The sequence below is a fragment of the Arabidopsis thaliana genome, chromosome 5, assembly GCF_000001735.4.
Source record: "Arabidopsis thaliana chromosome 5, partial sequence".
Lineage (NCBI taxonomy): Eukaryota > Viridiplantae > Streptophyta > Magnoliopsida > Brassicales > Brassicaceae > Arabidopsis > Arabidopsis thaliana.
Genome location: NC_003076.8, coordinates 9,663,578 through 9,683,796, shown reverse-complemented (window position 1 = coordinate 9,683,796; position 20,219 = coordinate 9,663,578). Strand labels below are relative to the sequence as shown.

Sequence of the window (20,219 nt, the reverse complement as noted above, 5' to 3'; positions counted from 1 at the left end):
TCATATCTCTTTTTTATAATTTACTATTTCACCGGCAAGTTTCATTCATTCGTTTATTACAGAAATGTTAATGTTTTGAGCTAGTTTACAATACATACTAAAATCTTATTCAAGATAAGAGGACCATGAATTTGGAACATGTTAATGATATGTGATCACACGAAGAAAAAATTACTTGAAAAAATTAACAAATTTATGTTTACTAGTCTTAGCCGTCATCATTTATAGACGACTACTTTGATATTCATATTCTTCTAGAAAGTCTTTAGCCATCATAGGTCTATCCTGATCACTAACTCAAATATGCTTCTTTTTTTTTTTAATTACAATTTCTGTTGACTTTGAATTGGCAAATCCAATCCGTTGGGAATAAAAATTGGCAATCTGCACAAAGACAAAATGATCTGCAATTTTTCAATTTTACCTTTTAACCAATAACAAATCTCGTGGAATCACACTATTTATTATATGTGTGGTCACTATAGTCCCAAAAGCAAACCAAATTCATTTGATCTTTGATTTAAATTAGCAAAAGTTATGTCTCCAACATGAACTAATTTTTTTTTCTCTCTATAAGTTACTTTTTTGTTATCACCTATTTTAGTCGATATAATATTTGAAAATGACATGGAAAGTGAAAAACTAGATCCATTAGGGAGTTTACTACTTAAACCAAGTGTCTTTACTTACTAATAATGTTATTTTCTTATGTTTTTAGATCAAAGCATATAGTAGTCTAGTATTTGGTATTTACACTGTTGTTATGTTATCAGGATTCAAACTCCTTTAATGCATATTTAAAAAATTCATTGTGGGAGGTTTAAATTTATGCTTCTCAACCCAAACTAAGGACTTTATAGTTTTTTATATATACTAGAACTCAAAGCAAAAATTGATGATATTATGGTTTTGTTTATTGATCAGCATTATCGTTATTGTGGAAAAAAAAATTGAAAAGTCAAACAAGAGAGCCTGACTTGACTTGGATTTGCGACCAACTGTGATTACATTGACCCACAGGCTACAACAGGTCAACAGCATAATATGAGAGAGTTTGAGAGCTAAAACAGCACGCACTTTCTATTCAAAAACGTAAAACACCACAGCTTTCCTCTGAAATACGTGCCGTTTTCCTCGTATGCAATGTTTTTTTCCTGCAATCACAAAACCTTTTCAGTACTTCAAAAATAAAAAACCAATGATGAAATTATGTTAACGTTGATTTCATTTTTCCAAAATAAGGTTCCTTTTGTTCAACGTTCTTGTTAGAGTTTACGAATCTAGATGAACACATTTAACAAGCCTGGTTTACCATTCGTGTTCTACGATCAAACACATGGTTCAAGGTTCTTGACTTCTTGGTAAGTAGGTATTGGGACACCTGAACCATCCGTCAGTTTCTTGTAAGCATTTTGAAGTCTTCTTGTTACCGGTCCTACTTTTCCTTCACCGATCACACGCCCATCAATTTTCACAACCTAAAACCAATAACCTCGATAAATAAGCGGCACAAAAACCAACCAGAAAGTGTTTCACAAGAAGGAAATCTTCACTCAAAACATTGAGATTTTCATATTCCTTGATTGTAAAATAGAGATTGAGTATGTACCGGGCTGAGTTCTCCCATAGTTCCTGTAGTCCATACCTAGAAAGTTTTGATATGGATTGATAACACTTAGTTAGTGATCATTTGAGATTCTAAGATTAAGGAAAAGATGAGGAAACCTCATCAGCTGTATGGAATTCCGACAAGCTGATTCTACGTTCTTCTAAGATAAAGTTCTCTTTCACCACCAGTTCCATCACCTGGACATGGATTAGAAAATAAGACTGGTCATGTTATAGTCCTGAAATATGTTATCAGAAAGAATATGAATCTTCTTCTCTCTTACAGTAGCTCGAGTAATGCCGGGGAGACAATAATCTGCGTGAGGAGTGAGTACTCGGTCTTTCTTCACCATGAACTGCACCAACAGAGTTCCTCCACCATGTTAGTTTCCAAATGCTACACAGAGATTCAGTACGGTTCTTTGAGAGTAAAAAATGTTCAATCCGAGGATCTTACAATGTTGGTTGCATTGGTTTCAGACACAAACCCATCCTTGTCAAGCATGATTGCATCATCGACGTTGGCATTGTTGCTTTCAATCTGTGTCATTACCAATAAAAACATCTCACAATGACGTCCCTAATAACACATGATCACGGATTCAACTCGATGACAGGCAAAGGATGGTACCTTTGCAAGTATATTATTGAGGAGGTTGTTGTGATGAATCTTGGAATCTAAATTCTGGAAAGAAAGTTTAGAAGAAGATTAAACAACAATGGACAAAAACACTTCTGAGCAAATGTGTTTCTCAAATAAATATAAATGCAAGACAATGAGAGCAATTTTATACGTTGGGTGAATTCCGGCGTGTAGTTGCAGTCACCAGCACAATTCCGCCATCATTGTCATATACCGGAGGCTTCCATTCAGCAAGCACTACACAATATTTTGAAAAACGATAATACTCAAAAAACCATATTCCACAGAGTTTAGTTGTATGCTTGCAAGAGAAAAATCTGAAACTTTACCGATCAAAGTACATCCATAACGGTTAAATGCAGGGCTCATTCCAGATGTGACCTTAAAAGAAACAAAATTGATAGCTGTTTAGGTTTAAAATGATTGAAATGGAAACAGAAAGAAGCATCTTCTTGCATATAATTTACTTTGAAGTTGGTCAAAGTGTGATTAATACCTTTTTGCCTCGAGTTAGAGACAATCTTATATGTGTATTGTCAAACATCCCATTGGTTATGAGAGTTCTGAAGATGGCTTCTTTTATCTGTGCATTTTCAGTTGTGATAGCTTCATTGAAAAGTCCCATATTCCAAACAATGACAATGATTTTTATCTTCATCATATACTTACCTCCTCGCGGGTTGGGACATTGTTGAAAGCCAGAGCCTTTGCGGAATCAGACAACCTATATGCAACACTTCAACATATTACTAAGAATGATTCGAAGAAGTACTTTCTCTTACTTGCTTCTTACCGGTCTAGATGTTCTTCAAGCTTAAATACTTTCCCTTTGTATATACGAAGACCTTCCCATACAGAGTCACCGCCTTGCACGACCGAGTCAAAAACAGAAACCTTAAGCAAGAATAAAGACAAATAACATCAGAACATAAGCATAAACAAGAAATAACAAACAGAGATCCATGTATGGCTCAAGCACCTTCGCCATCTCTCGTGGCACAATCTCATCACCAACCCAAGCAAGAAGTTTAGCATTTTCAGGAACTGGGAGACTGGGAGGAGGTAAGGTGCTGGACAAGAGCGATGACTTGTGCTTCATGTGGCACCTCAGAATGTTGTACAGCGGTAAACATTGCTCCAGCAAATCGTAATGCATTAAAGGGAAAGTCTGAAAGCAAAACAAAACACATTGTAGTTTGAATGATGTCTGAGTTTCAGGATCTTAAATTGCAGCGAAAACAGGTCTTGTACCTGAGGGTACTTCTGGGGCGACGAGAACCCTGTTGATTTATGAAGAGTCTCGTACCACCATGGAGCCCAAAGTCCATCTTCTGGTATAGGACCAGCCTCCCATCTTTAAGAGAACGCAAACAATAAAGATACAGTCATTGCTTTTGCCATTAACTGTCAAATCGAAGAGATCACTAGAGCATAGAGGGTCTACTTAAGCATAGAGGCTTGAAAGGGGATCTCTAAGTCATCACAAAGACTGCGTAGTGTAGCCTGAAAATAGAAGAATGGCACAGAACATAAGAATCTTCTTACATAAAAGAAATGGTTTCCTTGTGAAAATTTCATAATATAGCAATGAAACCTCGGGATCTCGCTGGAGCTCATCTGCATCGATGATTGCTGGTGGTGTTCCCATCTGACAGAGATCACTGTATATCGATACTAACTCTCCCAGTCCCAATTCGTGAAACGATGAAGGGTGTATCTTCTCAAAAGAAGGCTGCAAGAAAAGACAAAGAAACGAAAGCAAAGAGAGGAAACATCTCAAACCAGAAAGGATCAGACCCATAAACGTCAAGACAAAACCAACCCAGAAGAATCTCCACGAAAACATAACACCAGAAGTGAGTTTGAGAAGCTTACCAATATGTTGAGGGGATTGCGTATCAATATAAAGTGCTTCCCTTCACTCATTAGTTCACTTGGCAAACCAAGAAGTCGCTGTTTCGATATATGCTGTGCAGAGAAAGGCCAGAAACACAAATTTATCCCAAACACAGTGTGGTATAGAACAAAATTGAAGTCTCTATATCAGAAAGAGAAGTGAGTATAACCTTACAAAACCTATATTTCTTCTTTCCTGGACCATAAATGATATCCTTCACCACCTTTTCTCCATCACACTCCTATTAGAAAACGCGACGATTATACTATTTCTCCTCTATGCCTAAATTGACTAATGTGAATTAACTTACCATCTTAGAGAGAAGCTCATCTTTGTAAGGCCTATCAACACCCGTAGACTTGAGGAACGCAGCGTATAATGGCTCATCAAGCACTTCAATGTCATCTCTCTGAAGAAATTTAAACCAAAGCATCTTGCAAGTTACAACTCACACCATACATAGTTTCACAATAACTCAAAAATGTAAAAAACTTTTATTCGGAACTGTTTATCATTGAGGACACATAGATGTTTTGAAGCCAAGAAGAATATTTAAAACCAAAAATTTTGATCCTTTTTTCTTTCTTTCCTGGTATCAATACACAGAGAACTATTTCTCTACTGCTCAGAAGGTGGGATTCAATCACTCAAACAAAATTTAGATCATCAATAAATTTTCTATGATAAAACAGTACCTGGGCAAATCTGTTCCATTTCCAGGAAAAATCTCTGAGTAAGGTAAGAAAACAAAAAGAGTACCTGGGCAAAGGAGTACATGAGAGTGGTGCTGAGTGATCTTGGAGCAGACCATGCGTGTATCACCTCCATTAAAGACGATCCCTTTGAAATCAATCTCAACTTCAACAAAACTATTATTGCCTTAGTCCGTGTTTCTCTTTATAAACAAGAACCAGACGATAATCTTGGACTTATGTAAAAAAAAAGATCAAATTTTTATTTTTTTACACTTTTGGGAAAGATTACAAGTTTCCAAAAGAAATTGATTGATGTTTTTTGATTAGTTTAATCTTCACAAGTATCTTATCTTATCTCCTGCCACATCGAAGTTGGTGAGTGATAATGTAATTATTTGCACTCCCAGAGATCCTCCAATTTCTGTCAAACCATAAATCAAATAATTGCAACAACCAGTGATTGCGTTTAGCGGTTGTATATATAACCCTTAATCTAAGATCAACATACACATTTCCGCAAACACATGAAATGCTAATAACCGCGATTTCAACCACCAAACCTTCGACCTGACCAACCAACAACCATCTTGGAATATGTTTCGAAATAACGGTCCAGGAATATTTGATTTCAATTGTAAAGAAACTAAATTGCTTCTGAAAGAATTACATTATCTGGAGGATATGGAGAAGAGCCGAACGGTTGAGCGGTCATACGAATGCATATATGGTAAAAGCTCAAAGCGAGGCGTAAGTTCTGCGGTCACGTCTGTGATGGAAAGGTCCATTTGGTCTGCAAGTGTCAAGCACACATTAAAAGTGTCTACATTGCGGATCACAGATGCGATATAAGCCACCGCGGGACTGTGTTCTTCTTGTGTCGTGTCTCTGTCTTCAGTCTCGAGAGAGCCATTTCCTCTTTTGGGTGGGTTCTTTAAAAGGGCTACTAGCACCCGAAGTAGATGAGGGAGACATGACGGATCATAGATTACATCTGCGCCTAGACTGTTAAAACGCAAGGGTCAGTGAGATAAGCAACATCTTCTGCTATATAATTCTAGATTTTTTACTCACACAATATCTGGACGATATTGGCTTAGTTCACTTTCCGATGCAGTTTCCCATGGAAGATGAGTGCATTTAACTCGCTGTTTAAGAAAAAATAAGAATCAATCTTGAATAGGTTACGTGTATCCTATATACTCTGAATCAGAAAGCAAAAAGAGAGTTTAACACTCACTGTACTCTGAGCTTCTCCGGGTTGTTTGAGAAACTCGTCATCATAGTTTAAGTGATTTCTCTCCAAATTAAGCTTCATGTTAGACAAAGTTAAAAGATCTCCGTCTGTTAGTATCACCTGCTCAAGAAAAATATTTGTGTGTCAACATAGCTTTGTACTTATGATGTGAACTTTGGTAATAAGCAATTAAGGGATACCTCTTTGGCCTTTACATGTGCAAGGCAAATCCCGACCATACCAACTCCAGAACCAACCTAAACAAAGCTTCATCGAATCATGAAATGAACATAATAGATCACAAAGTAAACCTCATCAGTCAATAAACTAACCTCAAAACAGGCTTTATTGGCGAATAACTCTGGAAATGACAAAACAAATTCTGACAGAAACAGACTCGATGGCCAGATGGAACACCTGCCAGAACCCCAAGATAAAAAATGAGCAACGTGAAACGAGACTCTTGCAATTGAATGATCATATAAACACTCCTACCCGGTATCTCCTTCAAGCATGTTCAACGAACAATGCAGCGGAATAACTAATTTCCTCGACCTTGGACAACTCGGGTGTTTGTACGAACCTAATCCACATAATAAGTCAGCAAAACACATCTCAATAGTAACTACAAACAATAAACAAACACACACAACAAAGACATGACTTTACCTTCAGGGAAAAGAAAAGAAATGAATTTGGTTATCCTTATGTTTTCTTTCACCAATATATCTTCCTAAAACACCCAACCAAACTTAGTTTTGTTTTTCCATCAACTACAGAAAAACCAAGAAAACTTCAAATAGCAAAGAAAAAAGTACACCTTAGAAGTTAACATGTAAAGAGCATACTCTTCATACACTTCATCCAATACTTCACCATTCTCTAACTCAACTTCATTTATGAGTTTCTTCAGTAACTTCTTCGCGTATGATCCGTTACCATTCGCAGCCTAATCCAATACACGAGTTTCACAGTAAATTACACATTACTACAACTCAAGATTCAATTTTGCAAACACTAACAAGTCCCAAATCAATAACTTGACTACAAATATCTTAAAGCTTCCACATTTCTCCGAGTTTTCAAAAGAGTAGAATTTACTTACAGCTTCAACGCAAATTTCCCAGAAAAATCTCTGGGCGTTCTCAGTAATTGATCCTCCAGTGCACCCTCTACACAAAAAAGAACATACAGAAGCAAAATCAAACGCCGGAGCTAATGGAACAAAGAAGCTAGCGGCGGCGGGAATGATGGTGGTTTTACCTAGCGAGAGTGATGACGGAGTCCACCGGTTCGATGGCGAGGAAAGCAGAGAGTACATTAAGGTACTGTGATTCTGCCTCCGTCTCCGCCGCCATGACTTCACCGTGTCAAGCTCCGAGGATCACTAGCCACATCAAAAGCATGCAAACTTTGGGCCTAATGGGCCTATATACAAAAGGACCAAATAACCCTTCAAAAAAAACGAAATTTCTATTGTACCCTTCGCCTTGCACCATCATTTGTCTTCTAAACACTTCAGAGAATCTCCCCACTTCTTATCCATTCGAAGCAATGAAGCCTTCTTCTATCTTCTTCTTCTTCTTCTTCTTCCTCTTCTCATGGCCATTCTACTTCACTCCCTCTCTCTTCATCCACCAAACCCTAAACCTCAAAACCCTTATAAACCCAAAATTCTCTCTTCTTCTGCTACCTTTCGGAGAGATGTGGTGCTTAGAACAGCATCACTCTGTTTCGTCTCCTTCATCTTTCAAAACCAAATTCCAGAGTCATTAGCTGATCCTTTGAAGTCTACCAAACCGTTACGACTCGGCATTGCGAACACTAAGTCTTGGTTCCAGTACTTTGGTAGTGGGTTCGCTATTAGGGTTCCTCCTGACTTTGAAGACGTCAATGAGCCTGAGGTGTGTAAACTCTGTGACCAATCTCTTATGAATACGAATCAATGAGTGATATAGCGATGCAAAGACTGCTCCTTTGGTTAAAGTTGTAGACTTTTTAGTGATCAATGTATTTAGCTGCCAAGTTAGGTCTGAATCAATGGTTGTTGTTCTAGTCAATTTGATTTTGAGGTTTAAGAGTTACTGTTACATTGTGTTCTGTGTTTCAAGATCAGTAGAATCTTAAGCTTGAATTGAAAACTGGTGCTACTTCCTTTTTTGGGATGAAATGATCATTGTTCTTGACATTATGTGTTACCTCATCCTCTAGGATTACTCTGCGGGATTGTCTCTCTATGGTGACAAGGCAAAGCCACAAACTTTCGCCGCCCGGTTCCAAACTCCTGATGGGTATTGTTTGTTCCTCTTCCTTTATAATCCCTTTGGATTTCCATTAGGATAACTTGTGTGATAAATCATTTGTGTATGCAGATCAGAAGTTTTGAGTGTAGTCATTCGTCCTTCAAATCAACTTAAGATCACTTTCTTAGAGGTTTGCACTGCAAAGTCATTTCCTTTACAAGTTTACATTTTCCGCAGTCATCAGTTTGCCTTGTTCACTAAGCTCATCGAATGATCTCTGATTCAAATAGGCTAAAGATATATCTGATTTGGGATCATTGAAGGCAGCTGCAAGACTTTTTGTTCCAGGTTCGCTAAATCATATACATATTAGAAAATTGCTTAGAATCTTGTCTTTGATATTCTTTATGCATGAGCAGGTGCGGCAACAATTTACTCTGCTCGTACAATCAAGGTAAAGGAAGAAGAAGGTTTAAGGCAAGTAGCTTCAAACTATACTCCCATCGGTTCGGGAATCAATGTTCTTGATAGGAGAATTTCCAAAGGACTCATCTGTTTGAAATTCTTGTTATTTATATCTGCAGAAATTACTACTTCTACGAGTTTGGTAGAGATGAAGAACGCATAGCTCTAGTAGCCTCTGTGAACAGAGGGAAGGTCTCTGCTGCAAAACACACATTTGATTACTCCTCGACATTCATATTTCGAGATTCATTACTCACTCTGCGTCTCTTTCTTAATCTTGAAAAGGTTTATATCGCTGGAGCAGCTGCACCGGAATCCAAATGGAAAGACGATGAGTTGAAGCTCCGATCTGCTGCCATTTCTTTCACTATTCTATAGTCAAAAGGCAGCTTCTTCTAACAGAAAACTCGAAAATCGCTCTCTAGTCGACTCGAAAATGTGGGACTAAGAACAAACTGGCCAAATGCGATAACCAGATATTGTTTTGAGACACATTTGTCATTCCATTTTCGTTTATCTGTTTATTTTTGGTTGATGTAATATGTTCATTGATGTTCTGTATAATGAGATAACAAATCAAGATTCTTTGTACCGCGAAAGTCCTAGAACGTGTTTTTACTGATTATGCGTTTTGGGCTCAAAATCTGTGATTTTCTGCGGTTGTGTTGTTGAAAGTTGAAACCTTGCTCATGTTTTAGCCCAATTGTGAAAAAAACCTGCGTTTGCGTTTCCGAAACGTGTGTCCACGTTTTCAGTCTAGAAGAGAAGGCACACGGAGATACAGTGCTCCGCGATGTAGCCAATCTCTTCCGCCTTAAACCCTTCCGATTGAACAGTCGAATCAGCACAGACAAAAATCCTTCGATGGAATTTGAGATCAATGAAAGTTAGGGTTTTTCTTTGAGATTTCTTCACCCAGATAAAAAATGTCGCTCGTGAGAAGATTTCAAACAGTTCGTTCTTTATTGAAAACAGCTGGATCAAGAGAATCTTCTTCTCTTCCGTAAGCAAATTTCCTAACTTTGATTGCGTTTTAGGAAAATACGTGAAATTGAACTCTGAATCGTTTCTGTTACCAAAAAGATTCAATTTTTAGCTTTCTTCATCATTGGTTTCTTCAGATTTAGGAATGGAAATGAGTTCTCTTTGATTCAAATTGGAGATGATTTCAGATTTGGTTGTTGGAGAAGCTATCATTCTTCTCTTTGTCACGGTAATTTTTCTCAATTTCTCCATTGAATGTGACTGTGAAGTGATGCTTTTGGAGTAATTTAGTTTACATTTCCAGTTCCTGAAGCTCATGGAAAAAGTGCGTATTCACGTTTATATGAAGGCCACAGCGTCAATACACATTTGCTTCGATCTACAATGGTAATAATCATCAGATTCATCATTAGGTGTTGAAATCATTGATCTTTGGTTTGAATCATATATACATGATTTGGTGTTGTTTATCAGATTGCAGAGTTTTTGCCGTTTATGAATGAAAAAAGGTCTGCTACAACGCAAGTTAAGGCTCCACCTCAGCTACAGAAAACGGTGTGTGAAGTGTCTCATCCTCATGAACTTTTTGTCAGATTTGGTTTGGTTTCTAATGTCACTGATATAAATATATTGCTTCCTATGGTTTTGATTCTCTCACATTGGTGAATTTATGAGTGTAGGGTGCTGTTAGAGTGTCGATGGTAAGTCCTGGATTTGTATATGAACCCTATGCGCTCCGGGAGAAAATCTCGATTTGGCGGAGGTAAATTGGAAGATACTGTTTCTAATGCGATAAACTTCCCTTTTCTGCTTGTTTTTTTTTACTGTTAATCGTTTTAGGAAGTTCTGACTATAAGCTACAATATAGTTGTTCTACTAGAGTTGAGTTTTTAATAATTGCCTCGGCTGTTTTCTGTTAATTGTTGTTCAGATGTTTTACAAGAAGTGGTTGGCGAAGAACGAAAGAGGATTTTATACGGGAGGTAGAAACATATTCATGCATTATTAGACTGGGATATTTGCTTTGCAGATGTCTTAATACATGTCAAAACTCTAAATTTCAGCTAAGAAGTGCCTACGCTATCGCTAAGTTAAGAAAGACTGGGTATTCGAAGAATACGTTCTACATAGAAGCACTAGAGTTATACAAACAGGTATTACTTACATACCTTTTGGGTGTTTTTGTTTGTTTTAGTCTCACAGTAGAATGTTTAACAATCATCTTGACTTAGCTACCCGGGTTTTCTTCAGATTAATATTCAGATGGCCAATGGTGAGAAGAAGACGATAAGGAAAAACGTAACTGAAAGAATGTACTCTGTAAGTTTTCCATCTAACTGATTATCAGTTTTTTCTTGTATTGAAGTTGAAGATGTGATGGTTTTCTGTAATGTTAAATTTTGGTTTCTTTTCACTATTAGGCACTGAAGAACGAAATTAAACAAAGAGAAGCCATGTGGGATGGTGTTTACTGGGAAATGGTTGAGCCGGTTGTCAAAATCCGAACTTTACAAGCTCGACTGGCAAGTTCTTTTAACAGTTTGAATTTATTTTAGATACTGAGAATATGATCTGAAGCAATGAATGATAAAAGATTCTCTCCGCTAGTGGATTTTCAAACTCACCCTATTCTTTTCATCCTTTTGACAACTTCTCAGATTGGAATTGACCGGACGGACCTTAAGAAAGCATTTATACAACTGACACTCGAGTTTCTGACGAAGCAGGTCAGTGTTATCTTTAAGTCATCATTTTGTTTCTTACAAAGCAGGTCAGTGTTACAAAGCTGTAATGAGTTCTTGAGATCTTTTCTATCTTCAGAAATTTGAAGCATACGATGCAAAAGGCAATGTAGCAGCTGGAGATAAGAACAAAGAGGTAAAGTAAAGTTTAATAATTGCTTTTCGATGATTGTTTCTAGACTGCAACCAAATGACAATACTGTAAAAATTAGACTATATCCACATGAACCTCCTGAGAATGTCCACAATAACATTTGGCAATGAAATATCTTATTCAACTTATTGGTAATCGATTTGGAAATCTGGAGAAGTTATTAAACCTACAAGGGAGTTACAAGTTTGTTGCTTGTGCAGGTGCTTGTACGTGACATATGGGTCTTTGAGAAGTCTCTTTTCCATACAGGAGCTTACTGGCGGCTCTGTGGCCGGATCAAATTATGAAGTTTTGCAACATTGTGGACAAAGAGTGTCAACAGTTTTCAGACAAAGAATAAAATCCAACATGTTCCTGATTTCTACTGAGTCAGTAACTGTTAGCTTTCTTCAAATTTTCTCTTACAATTCAAGCCTGAATGTTATCTGTTTAGGTCCCTAGAAAAACTTTGCTATTTTGCGAGGTAAATCATCAATACGAGCAAAGATCAGAAAAAATATGTATTGGTTAGTCTCTTTGTATACCTCATTTATCTTTGTTGTAGTTCAGTAACAGAGACTGGTTGTTGCTGCTTCTGTCACTTTCTTTGATCTCTTCTACTTTAAATGTTATCAAGGATTCAAGTTCGACATTCAAGTAACTAGTGAAAACAATAAACACATAGAGTCTTAATGAGTCAAGCTGGGACCTTTAAGAGGATAAGAGGATTGTGTTGGAGGAAAAAACTAGTTTTTTTCTTTGTTTCCAAAATTCACTTAGAAATTCTCAATTTATATATCCAAACTCAATTTGTACACAACAGGTCCTCCTCCAGATAAGAGGACAAGTTACAACTACTTAGCACAAGTCTCACCTACCTCACCACTTTAGAAAAAAATAACAAAATGTTTTAAATGTTGCCAAAACAACAATACTTTAAGAGCATGGGTATCAAAAACTTGTGAATTTTCTGAACGGACAGTGTTCAAAGAGCATCTTTAATTTTTTTTGAAGTATAGTTAATCTTTTTGTTAAAGAGTTAAATTAGCTTAAATATAAATATTTCAATCATAATGAAACAATCACTTGGCTCATAATACAAATATTTCAATCATAATAACAAAATTATGTTTACTAATTTAACAAAACGAAAAAGAGAACAAATACTGTAGTAGCGATCTTTTTGATCCAAACAAAAAAAATCAAACCAAAAAATCGTAGCGATCTTTGTTTGACTGAGATGGGCAGTGGCTGCTCTTCTCTCTCTTACTCATCATCTTCCACTTGCAATGCCACTGTTTTCTCTATTTCTTCTTCTCCATCATCTTCTTCTTCGCTGAAACTCAATCCAAGTAGCTTCCTTTTCCAGAACCCTAAAACTCTGAGAAATCAGTCACCTTTGAGGTGTGGGAGATCATTTAAGATGGAATCACAGAAACCCATTTTCGATTTGGAGAAATTAGATGATGAGTTTGTTCAGAAACTGGTTTACGATGCTCTCGTTTGGTCTTCTCTTCACGGACTCGTCGTTGGTGACAAAAGTTATCAGGTTTACTTACTTGCCCACCACTAAAGTTCCTGTCTTTTGATCTTGTGTTCTGATAAAGTTAGAGAAAAATTCGAAATTTATTATCTTTATGAACCTTGTATAGCTGAATCATCATTTTCTTCGTCCTGGATTGTGTTAGTTTCGTTGTCTTATAGCTTTCGATGCCATGTTTGATCTGAATCCAAAGCTTTGTGTTTTCTTTTGATTGGTTTTGATGATTACAGAAATCAGGAAATGTTCCAGGGGTTGGATTGATGCACGCACCTATTGCATTGCTACCAACTGCATTCCCAGAAGCTTATTGGAAGCAAGCTTGTAATGTTACTCCTCTTTTCAATGAATTGATTGATCGTGTTAGCTTGGATGGCAAATTCTTACAGGATAGTCTCTCTAGGTTCGTATCGCAATCTATCTGCTTTGGATTATATCATCTAATAACAAGCGTAATGATCTTTTGATTGATTTTCTATGTTCTAGAACGAAGAAAGTTGATGTCTTTACATCTAGACTTCTTGACATTCACTCCAAGATGCTAGAAAGAAATAAGAAAGAGGTCTTTTTACATTATCTCTGGTTTCATGTTTATCTTGATTCTTTGGTTCTGGATGTTGTTCATTTGGTTGTGTTTGTGATCGCAGGACATTCGTTTGGGTTTACACCGGTTTGATTATATGCTTGACGAAGAAACAAATTCACTTCTTCAGATTGAGATGAATACTATCTCGTGTTCGTTTCCTGGCCTTAGTCGTCTTGTTAGCCAGCTACATCAGTATGTAACAGTGACAGACCATCTTCTGCATTACCTGTTGTGTTTTTTTTATACAGCGGAATTTTATTCCACTTGTTTGCAGGTCATTGCTTCGATCTTATGGGGATCAGATTGGCATAGACTCTGAACGTGTACCTATAAACACATCCACAATCCAATTTGCTGATGCATTGGCTAAAGCTTGGTTGGAGTACAGTAACCCAAGGTTAGCCTGGAACACAAATCAAGAATCAGTGATGTAATTTAAACGTTTTTGTGTTTAAAGCTAGAGTTTTTCTTGGTTTCAGAGCGGTAGTCATGGTAATTGTACAGCCAGAAGAACGCAACATGTACGATCAACATTTGCTGAGCAGTATATTGAGAGAAAAATATCCTCTTTTGTCTTGTTTCTTTGGTTTCCAGGGGTCGATCTTGACTTCTTATGCTATATTTTGTACCACAAAAAATGGTGTTGTTCTTCCTTAGCTTCAGAACACGCATAATATAGTTGTCATCAGGAAGACTCTAGCAGAAGTCGAAAAAGAAGGGAGTGTACAAGAGGATGAAACCCTTATTGTGTAAGCATTTGTTTGCATTGTGGTTTTTTGAGAACTTACACCTTCATCTTGAAAGCTATGTTAAGAGTTTTCATTGTTGCAGTGGCGGCCAAGCAGTCGCAGTGGTTTATTTCAGATCTGGCTATACTCCTAATGATCATCCGTCTGAATCAGTAAGTTGCCGTCAAGTTTCCAATATTGTGGCTTTACTCTTTGGGAAAATCTGAATCATATCATTGGTTTATTTGTTTCAATTTGCAGGAATGGAATGCTAGGCTGCTTATTGAGGAGTCTTCAGCTGTCAAATGCCCGAGCATAGCTTACCATTTAACTGGCTCCAAGAAAATCCAGCAAGAACTGGCTAAACCAGGTGTTCTCGAGAGGTAAATGGAGGCTGATACTGAAGACCGTTTCCAAATATTTCAAAGGCGAAAACTTTTTTAACTTAAAACATGAGAAACAGGTTTCTGGACAACAAAGAGGACATTGCTAAGCTGAGGAAATGCTTTGCTGGGCTTTGGAGCTTGGATGACTCAGAAATTGTCAAGCAGGCTATCGAAAAACCCGGATTGTTTGTTATGAAGCCTCAGAGAGAAGGCGGAGGTTAGAACCCAATTGAGTCCCCCAATATCTTCAACTTTTCGGGTCATATTCTAAGCCTGTCTTCTTGGATTCTTCCAGGAAACAACATCTATGGAGATGATGTGAGGGAAAATCTTTTGAGACTGCAGAAAGAAGGAGAGGAAGGAAACGCTGCGTATATCCTGATGCAGAGGATATTCCCAAAAGTCTCAAACATGTTCTTGGTGCGAGAAGGCGTTTACCATAAGCATCAAGCTATATCAGAACTCGGTGTCTATGGTGCTTACCTCAGGTACAGAGCAGATAGATGAAGAATTTGGTATGCTTCAATAATTCTCAACTTAATTTTGTGCCATAATCTTTGATTAAATGAAATATGTAGGAGCAAAGACGAAGTTATAGTAAACGAGCAGAGTGGTTATCTAATGCGCACGAAGATCGCATCATCAGATGAAGGCGGCGTTGCAGCTGGTTTTGGAGTCTTGGACAGCATATATCTGATTTGAGATGGATAACATTCACAACCATCTTGATCAGTTTTTCTTCTGGTTTATTCCTTCTTCTTCTCTTCTTGCTTGTTAAAGATTTGTGTATTAATCATGAAGATCAATAAGACTAGGCAAAGCTCTTTACAATTCTTTCCACAGGACCGCAAAGCCTACATTGCTTATTGTTATTTTTAGACCGTGTGAGATGATTACTCGTTTATAAAGATCATGAATTGAATAAGATAAGATCAATCATGGAATTTGGGGTATAAAGATTATTACCATAGCAACATATTTAGACCATAGGCACATATATGTACATACACAAATAAATGTTATGAATCAACGAATGTCTGAAATTCCGATGCCTCTCCGTTTTGAGGGAAAGATAGCAAAGAAGAAGCTTGCCATTGTCAACACCATAACAGCAAAGTACTTGATCATAAGTACAAAATGACCACCCCAACTGTTTTCATCGTCCTCCGGGAGCAAACACCTCCGAAAATCCGAGCTCTCTACGGCTAACGCTAAGAACACGATAACCGACACGAAAGCATGCACGAAATCTACAAAACTGAGCTTATATCTCTCTCTCTTATCAGCCGTTAAGCCGGACTCTGGATCATAACCTTCGTCTGGATAGTCGTTGAGGATGTGGAGACCGTTAGAGGTGGCAATTCCGTAGTAAATGCGGCCATCTTGGCCTACATATGAGTCGGTGAAGGAGGAGAAGAAGCAAGCCGCGGCGCAAAAGGAGATGAGAGTAATGGTGAGGAGTTTATTGACGGGTTTGTTGTTGCACTCGCCGCCATTGGAGAAAGACGGTAGTAGGGTTTCGAATATGAGGGCGGTCCCGGTCGGCAATAGGTTGGCGAAGTTTCCGGCAGACGGTAGCGATCTAATGAACGACGCCTCCATTTCGTAATTTGATCGGAAGTGAGGAAAGTTTGTATGTTATGTGGAGAAAGAGTGTTTTGTATGTTCTTCTATACGTAATGCATGCATGCGTGAGGATATGTTTGATGCGTCTTTATATACATTTCTTAAAGATGTCGAGTTTTATTTGGTGTCCGAATATGTAATATATATTTAGTTTTGTTACTATATATTTCCACATTTTGTCAAAAGAAAATAAAGAACTATAGATATACACATTTGGATAACCCTTTTTTGTTAGAAGTTAGTTTATATATTGGAACTTAGTTTGTGGTTTATAACTTTGGCTAGTCGTTAATGAAATTATGGTGCATCAAGATATTAAGTGGAGGTACGCTCTTATTTCGTGTTTAGATCTTAAAGTGTCAAAATACTTTTATGAAAGTGCTATTTTTTACAAAATTCGATTCGTTATTTTTGCATGGCCATAAACAAGTTGGGACACGATTTTTTTACGTGTTCACACACACATGCATTATTTGATTAATCAAATCTGCCAGGGAAAGAAAAAACAAATCTTAGGAAAAAAAAAACATAATATTTGAGCTAAAACGTAAATAATTGGAGATGTGCATGTTCTATGAAATTGAGTCCATTAAGCGATATCTTGCACGGTTGTACCTAACTCATTTTGGTGACTCGGTCTTACAAAAATACGTCAATTTTTATAACACAAAATACATGTAACGTCTAATGGTCTTTCATTTAAAATATATATCTTGTATTCTTGTTTTATATAAATAATATGACGAAATGAAAATATGTATGAAAATGTAAGATGTTACTAACCTTGCACACATAAAGATCGAACCGTTTCTCATTAAGCGAACCGTAAAATTTTCATCTGATGAAATTTCATGAAGATCCTTTACAAAAAAAAAAAAAAAAAAATCCAGTTGCGAGATGCATCTATACTATTAATTGGAAATCATTGAAAATAAACAACCTTATGAAGGGTAAAATATTACATAGAATGCCATTGATTGTTAGTGTTTTTAAATAAATTTATTAAGAATACAATAGTAATCACAAAATTAATATATTTAAATATAAAAATTGGTAATATTCTTTTAAGTAATTATTAGTTTCCCAAAATTAAACTCACTTTCTCTTTCCTATTAATTATAGACGAAAAAATAAAATATATTTCTTAAAATTTGTTAACCAATAAAAATTGAAAAACTTAGATTTGATATCAAATTATACAATATTATTAAACTAACATTTTGGAAGTTAAGTTTTATTTTAAAATTTTAAAAAATCATAAGACTTGCTTGATATCATGAATAAAAAAATCATAATTTGTGATAGATAAATAAATTCAATTTAGAATTTTGGGTTAAGTATTTTGAAATATAAAACGAAAATTTATTTTAAAATTTTTAAAAACGAGATAAGATGTTACAAATATTAATATTTACTATGAATTAAACTAAAATAATTAATTTAAAATAATTATCATTATGCCTTACATTTAGAAATATCTAAACAATAAATTTTACATACTAATTTTGAAATATTTTGGATTTTCTTTTTTCTATTTTTCAACCGGATCTTTTTTCAAATAAATCTATAATATATTAGTGCACAAACTTTTGAAATAATATAAACTAATTATACATTTTTCATTCAGAACAAATTATCCAGCAAAATAAATTGCTTTTGTAGGGGTATTTCAAAATTTTAATTATATTCCAAAAATCCAATTAATTATGATTAAACAAGGGAAAGAAGAATATTAAACATGTAGGTAAGGAAATAAACATTATTACATTTGTTAAAATATAAATTTTTACAAAATTATTTGTTATAATGCTATTCATATTTTTGAATTTGAAAAAAAATCAAGAAAGAGTATTTTTGTGTTTTAATTTATGATATATTTGTAAACTTTAACATCCTATATGTTAATCCGCAAAACTCAGTCATATATAACATGATATTTAAAGGTAAGCAAATAAGAATTTTGGAACGTATTTTCAATGGAATGAAATGAAAATAGGAATTATGAGACACAAACGACATGAAAAGAAACGGAAGCACTATATAAAGAAATTTGAAACCAAACTGGACATCAAATTAAATATCCAACTGGTATGAGTTTGGGTTATGAGCACTATATAAAATAAATTAACCCTGCATGTACGTATTTTGTGACACAAATTCTATTTGTGATGGGCGTTGGTAGTATTTTTATTTCACATATACAGACGGGTTATGGAACGAAGAATTTATGATAGATACATCACATTATGGGTTTTCCGTTCCAAGAAATATACGTCAAATATACGTTTTAATTTTCTAAACTAATCAAAACATTATAACAGTTTGATTACTGGTGTAAAATAGGATATAAATTTGGTTTTAGTTTGGGTTATTTCCCCGTGTGAGTCCAGATTTTAAAATATAATTATACACGAACACAATTGAATTTTGGTTGTTATTCTTACCTTTATAATATCTATACTATTACAAAGTTTACTTATAACAAAATATTATATATATTTTAAAAATCTATTACTTTTTTTCATATTTTGCACGTATATGCGAGTTCTGATATCTAATACATTATACTATAATATATATCATAAAATAACAAAAAAATCTACATTGAACTAAAAATATAAAATTCCAAAAATATGAAATTCCGCACGTATGTGCGGGTAAGGATCTCGTAAACATTAAAAGAAACAGCGAACAGTGGTCATTTTCTTTGAGAAACGGGAGCAAAGTAACGTTTCATTAATAATAATAATTTATTATCTACAATCCTTCTTGATGATTACCGAGAATTAACAAGCCTCACTATATCATATATGATATATGTAACACTTAATTATGCCATCATATTTGTTAATCATCGGAATTGTTTCTCAAACTCTATTAGCCAAGAAACAATTCCAATGATTATGAGATATAATACCAAACTCAACATCTTTAGAGTAAATATCTCATTTCTATGATCAAACTCAGTCTTAGATTTCGATTTAGTAATCTCTTGTTAGGTTCAGTTCAGTTTCATTTGAGATTAGGTTTATCGAAGAGTATACTTCCTCTTAATAATCCTTTATTTTGGTGATGATATGGATACATCCCCAAATATCTTCTTTTTTTGTTTGTTCAAATCCCCAAATATCTATTAAGTTTGAGATCTTTTAAGTTTAAAGATGACCAAGTCATGGGTTTGAATCCTAACAATATCTCTAAAAACTAATTTTTCTTTCCGTCCGAAAAACAAACAAACAACTAATTATGGTTTCGGACACAAAAAGACTATGGACAATATGTTTATAATACTTTTCGTAAAAAAATATTGTAATTTCACTTAGTTATAATATTCAGAATCTGATCCATTTAGTGTTGGGATAGTGGTAAGAAGTCAGTCTAAAATAAAATGGTGAAGTCTATTTTTGGTTGGAAATGATTTTTTTTATTTATTTTTGTTGAAATGTTATTTTAATTTTATCAACAAAAAGGTAATTTACAAAAGGAAAAAGAGAGACATGTTTAAAACGTTAAAACAAACATGGCACTTATTTTACACTAGAGAACAGAAGATATTGTCATCGACGCTTTGGGACTTGCATAAGTAGACTCCAACGACTAAAGGAGTGTGGAATCACCGTCTGTTCGAGCCAATGTGCAGGAGATGATGTGGTTGGAGATTAATTTGTCTATTGCCTGAGCTGTTTGAAGAGGAGATTTTTATATCTTG

The 20,219-nt window shown here is 35.5% G+C and overlaps 6 protein-coding genes across 13 annotated transcripts; 3 read left to right on the top strand and 3 right to left on the bottom strand.

Annotated features, from left to right (window-relative positions):
- Positions 1-856: 856 nt before the first annotated feature.
- Positions 857-7,463, bottom strand: AT5G27410 (D-aminoacid aminotransferase-like PLP-dependent enzymes superfamily protein). Of its 4 annotated transcripts, NM_001203481.1 has the most exons (30): positions 7,341-7,463; positions 7,183-7,249; positions 6,898-7,026; positions 6,747-6,810; positions 6,573-6,660; positions 6,410-6,494; positions 6,278-6,334; positions 6,081-6,197; positions 5,915-5,988; positions 5,558-5,845; positions 4,908-5,043; positions 4,459-4,557; positions 4,318-4,389; positions 4,127-4,219; positions 3,846-3,983; positions 3,696-3,754; positions 3,503-3,605; positions 3,231-3,419; positions 3,045-3,145; positions 2,921-2,975; positions 2,748-2,834; positions 2,581-2,632; positions 2,403-2,488; positions 2,240-2,293; positions 2,066-2,149; positions 1,893-1,964; positions 1,726-1,806; positions 1,610-1,645; positions 1,313-1,478; positions 857-1,154 (listed from the first exon to the last, which is right to left on the bottom strand). In NM_001203481.1, exons 1-29 carry the CDS (start codon positions 7,433-7,435, stop codon positions 1,329-1,331), a joined length of 2,811 nt encoding a protein of 936 aa, NP_001190410.1. In that variant the 5' UTR covers positions 7,436-7,463; the 3' UTR covers positions 857-1,154; positions 1,313-1,328. The 4 variants fall into 4 exon arrangements, with proteins under 4 accessions (NP_001190410.1, NP_568496.1, NP_001330283.1 ...); NM_122623.4 differs by lacking the exons at positions 5,558-5,845; positions 5,915-5,988; positions 6,081-6,197; ... (5 more) ...; positions 7,183-7,249; positions 7,341-7,463 and having other exon boundaries at positions 4,908-5,138; NM_001344011.1 differs by lacking the exons at positions 5,558-5,845; positions 5,915-5,988; positions 6,081-6,197; ... (5 more) ...; positions 7,183-7,249; positions 7,341-7,463 and having other exon boundaries at positions 1,610-1,806; positions 4,908-5,131.
- On the bottom strand, positions 5,294-7,463 carry AT5G27400 (S-adenosyl-L-methionine-dependent methyltransferases superfamily protein). The gene is made up of 10 exons (NM_122622.4): positions 7,341-7,463; positions 7,183-7,249; positions 6,898-7,026; positions 6,747-6,810; positions 6,573-6,660; positions 6,410-6,494; positions 6,278-6,334; positions 6,081-6,197; positions 5,915-5,988; positions 5,294-5,845 (listed from the first exon to the last, which is right to left on the bottom strand). Exons 1-10 carry the CDS (start codon positions 7,433-7,435, stop codon positions 5,512-5,514), a joined length of 1,110 nt encoding a protein of 369 aa, NP_198092.1. The 5' UTR covers positions 7,436-7,463; the 3' UTR covers positions 5,294-5,511.
- A 114-nt stretch (positions 7,464-7,577) lies between these two features.
- AT5G27390 (tagatose-6-phosphate ketose/aldose isomerase, putative (Mog1/PsbP/DUF1795-like photosystem II reaction center PsbP family protein)) lies at positions 7,578-9,477 on the top strand. Of its 4 annotated transcripts, none has more exons than NM_122621.4 (7): positions 7,583-7,981; positions 8,289-8,368; positions 8,450-8,510; positions 8,611-8,668; positions 8,740-8,797; positions 8,905-8,977; positions 9,071-9,477. In NM_122621.4, the coding sequence occupies exons 1-7, from the start codon at positions 7,679-7,681 to the stop codon at positions 9,161-9,163; spliced, it is 726 nt and encodes a 241-aa protein (NP_198091.2). In that variant the 5' UTR covers positions 7,583-7,678; the 3' UTR covers positions 9,164-9,477. The 4 variants fall into 4 exon arrangements, with proteins under 4 accessions (NP_001331760.1, NP_198091.2, NP_001331759.1 ...); NM_001344009.1 differs by having other exon boundaries at positions 7,589-7,981; positions 8,775-8,797; positions 9,071-9,424; NM_001344008.1 differs by having other exon boundaries at positions 7,578-7,981; positions 8,905-9,471.
- Positions 9,478-9,529: 52 nt separating this feature from the next.
- Positions 9,530-12,404, top strand: AT5G27395 (Mitochondrial inner membrane translocase complex, subunit Tim44-related protein). 2 transcript variants are annotated; one of them, NM_001085157.5, is made up of 12 exons: positions 9,530-9,788; positions 9,907-9,998; positions 10,074-10,156; positions 10,244-10,324; positions 10,450-10,532; positions 10,701-10,752; positions 10,834-10,923; positions 11,021-11,089; positions 11,191-11,292; positions 11,428-11,496; positions 11,591-11,647; positions 11,866-12,404. In NM_001085157.5, exons 1-12 carry the CDS (start codon positions 9,712-9,714, stop codon positions 11,950-11,952), a joined length of 942 nt encoding a protein of 313 aa, NP_001078626.1. In that variant the 5' UTR covers positions 9,530-9,711; the 3' UTR covers positions 11,953-12,404. The 2 variants fall into 2 exon arrangements, with proteins under 2 accessions (NP_001078626.1, NP_001119286.1); NM_001125814.1 differs by having other exon boundaries at positions 9,678-9,788; positions 9,958-9,998; positions 11,866-12,301.
- Positions 12,405-12,781: 377 nt separating this feature from the next.
- Positions 12,782-15,885, top strand: GSH2 (glutathione synthetase 2). The gene is made up of 12 exons (NM_122620.4): positions 12,782-13,193; positions 13,418-13,587; positions 13,671-13,746; positions 13,832-13,962; positions 14,045-14,167; positions 14,250-14,330; positions 14,439-14,519; positions 14,602-14,671; positions 14,760-14,881; positions 14,962-15,101; positions 15,180-15,372; positions 15,463-15,885. The coding sequence occupies exons 1-12, from the start codon at positions 12,885-12,887 to the stop codon at positions 15,584-15,586; spliced, it is 1,620 nt and encodes a 539-aa protein (NP_568495.2). The 5' UTR covers positions 12,782-12,884; the 3' UTR covers positions 15,587-15,885.
- A 25-nt stretch (positions 15,886-15,910) lies between these two features.
- AT5G27370 (inactive Serine/Threonine-kinase, putative (DUF679)) lies at positions 15,911-16,486 on the bottom strand (the record flags this gene model as incomplete). Its single annotated transcript, NM_122619.1, has 1 exon — positions 15,911-16,486. The coding sequence occupies one exon, from the start codon at positions 16,484-16,486 to the stop codon at positions 15,911-15,913; it is 576 nt and encodes a 191-aa protein (NP_198089.1).
- Between the last annotated feature and the right edge of the window lie 3,733 nt (positions 16,487-20,219).

Coding starts and splice junctions, on each gene's coding strand:
- AT5G27400 (NM_122622.4), bottom strand. CDS start 7,435: ATGGCGGCGGAGACGGAGGCAGAATCACAGTACCTTAATGTACTCTCT. Junction 7,027..7,182: donor GGGAAATTTGCGTTGAAGCT/GTAAGTAAATTC, acceptor GTATTGGATTAG/GCTGCGAATGGTAACGGATC. Junction 5,989..6,080: donor CCGGAGAAGCTCAGAGTACA/GTGAGTGTTAAA, acceptor TTTCTTAAACAG/CGAGTTAAATGCACTCATCT.
- AT5G27410 (NM_001203481.1), bottom strand. CDS start 7,435: ATGGCGGCGGAGACGGAGGCAGAATCACAGTACCTTAATGTACTCTCT. Junction 4,220..4,317: donor AGAAATATAGGTTTTGTAAG/GTTATACTCACT, acceptor TTCTCTGCACAG/CATATATCGAAACAGCGACT. Junction 2,976..3,044: donor CTTGAAGAACATCTAGACCG/GTAAGAAGCAAG, acceptor TGTTGCATATAG/GTTGTCTGATTCCGCAAAGG.
- AT5G27390 (NM_001344008.1), top strand. CDS start 7,679: ATGGCCATTCTACTTCACTCCCTCTCTCTTCATCCACCAAACCCTAAA. Junction 8,511..8,610: donor TTAAGATCACTTTCTTAGAG/GTTTGCACTGCA, acceptor TGATTCAAATAG/GCTAAAGATATATCTGATTT. Junction 8,669..8,739: donor TGCAAGACTTTTTGTTCCAG/GTTCGCTAAATC, acceptor ATGCATGAGCAG/GTGCGGCAACAATTTACTCT.
- AT5G27395 (NM_001085157.5), top strand. CDS start 9,712: ATGTCGCTCGTGAGAAGATTTCAAACAGTTCGTTCTTTATTGAAAACA. Junction 9,999..10,073: donor TCATTCTTCTCTTTGTCACG/GTAATTTTTCTC, acceptor TTACATTTCCAG/TTCCTGAAGCTCATGGAAAA. Junction 11,648..11,865: donor CTGGAGATAAGAACAAAGAG/GTAAAGTAAAGT, acceptor TTGCTTGTGCAG/GTGCTTGTACGTGACATATG.
- GSH2 (NM_122620.4), top strand. CDS start 12,885: ATGGGCAGTGGCTGCTCTTCTCTCTCTTACTCATCATCTTCCACTTGC. Junction 13,747..13,831: donor TAGAAAGAAATAAGAAAGAG/GTCTTTTTACAT, acceptor TTGTGATCGCAG/GACATTCGTTTGGGTTTACA. Junction 14,672..14,759: donor ATGATCATCCGTCTGAATCA/GTAAGTTGCCGT, acceptor TTCAATTTGCAG/GAATGGAATGCTAGGCTGCT.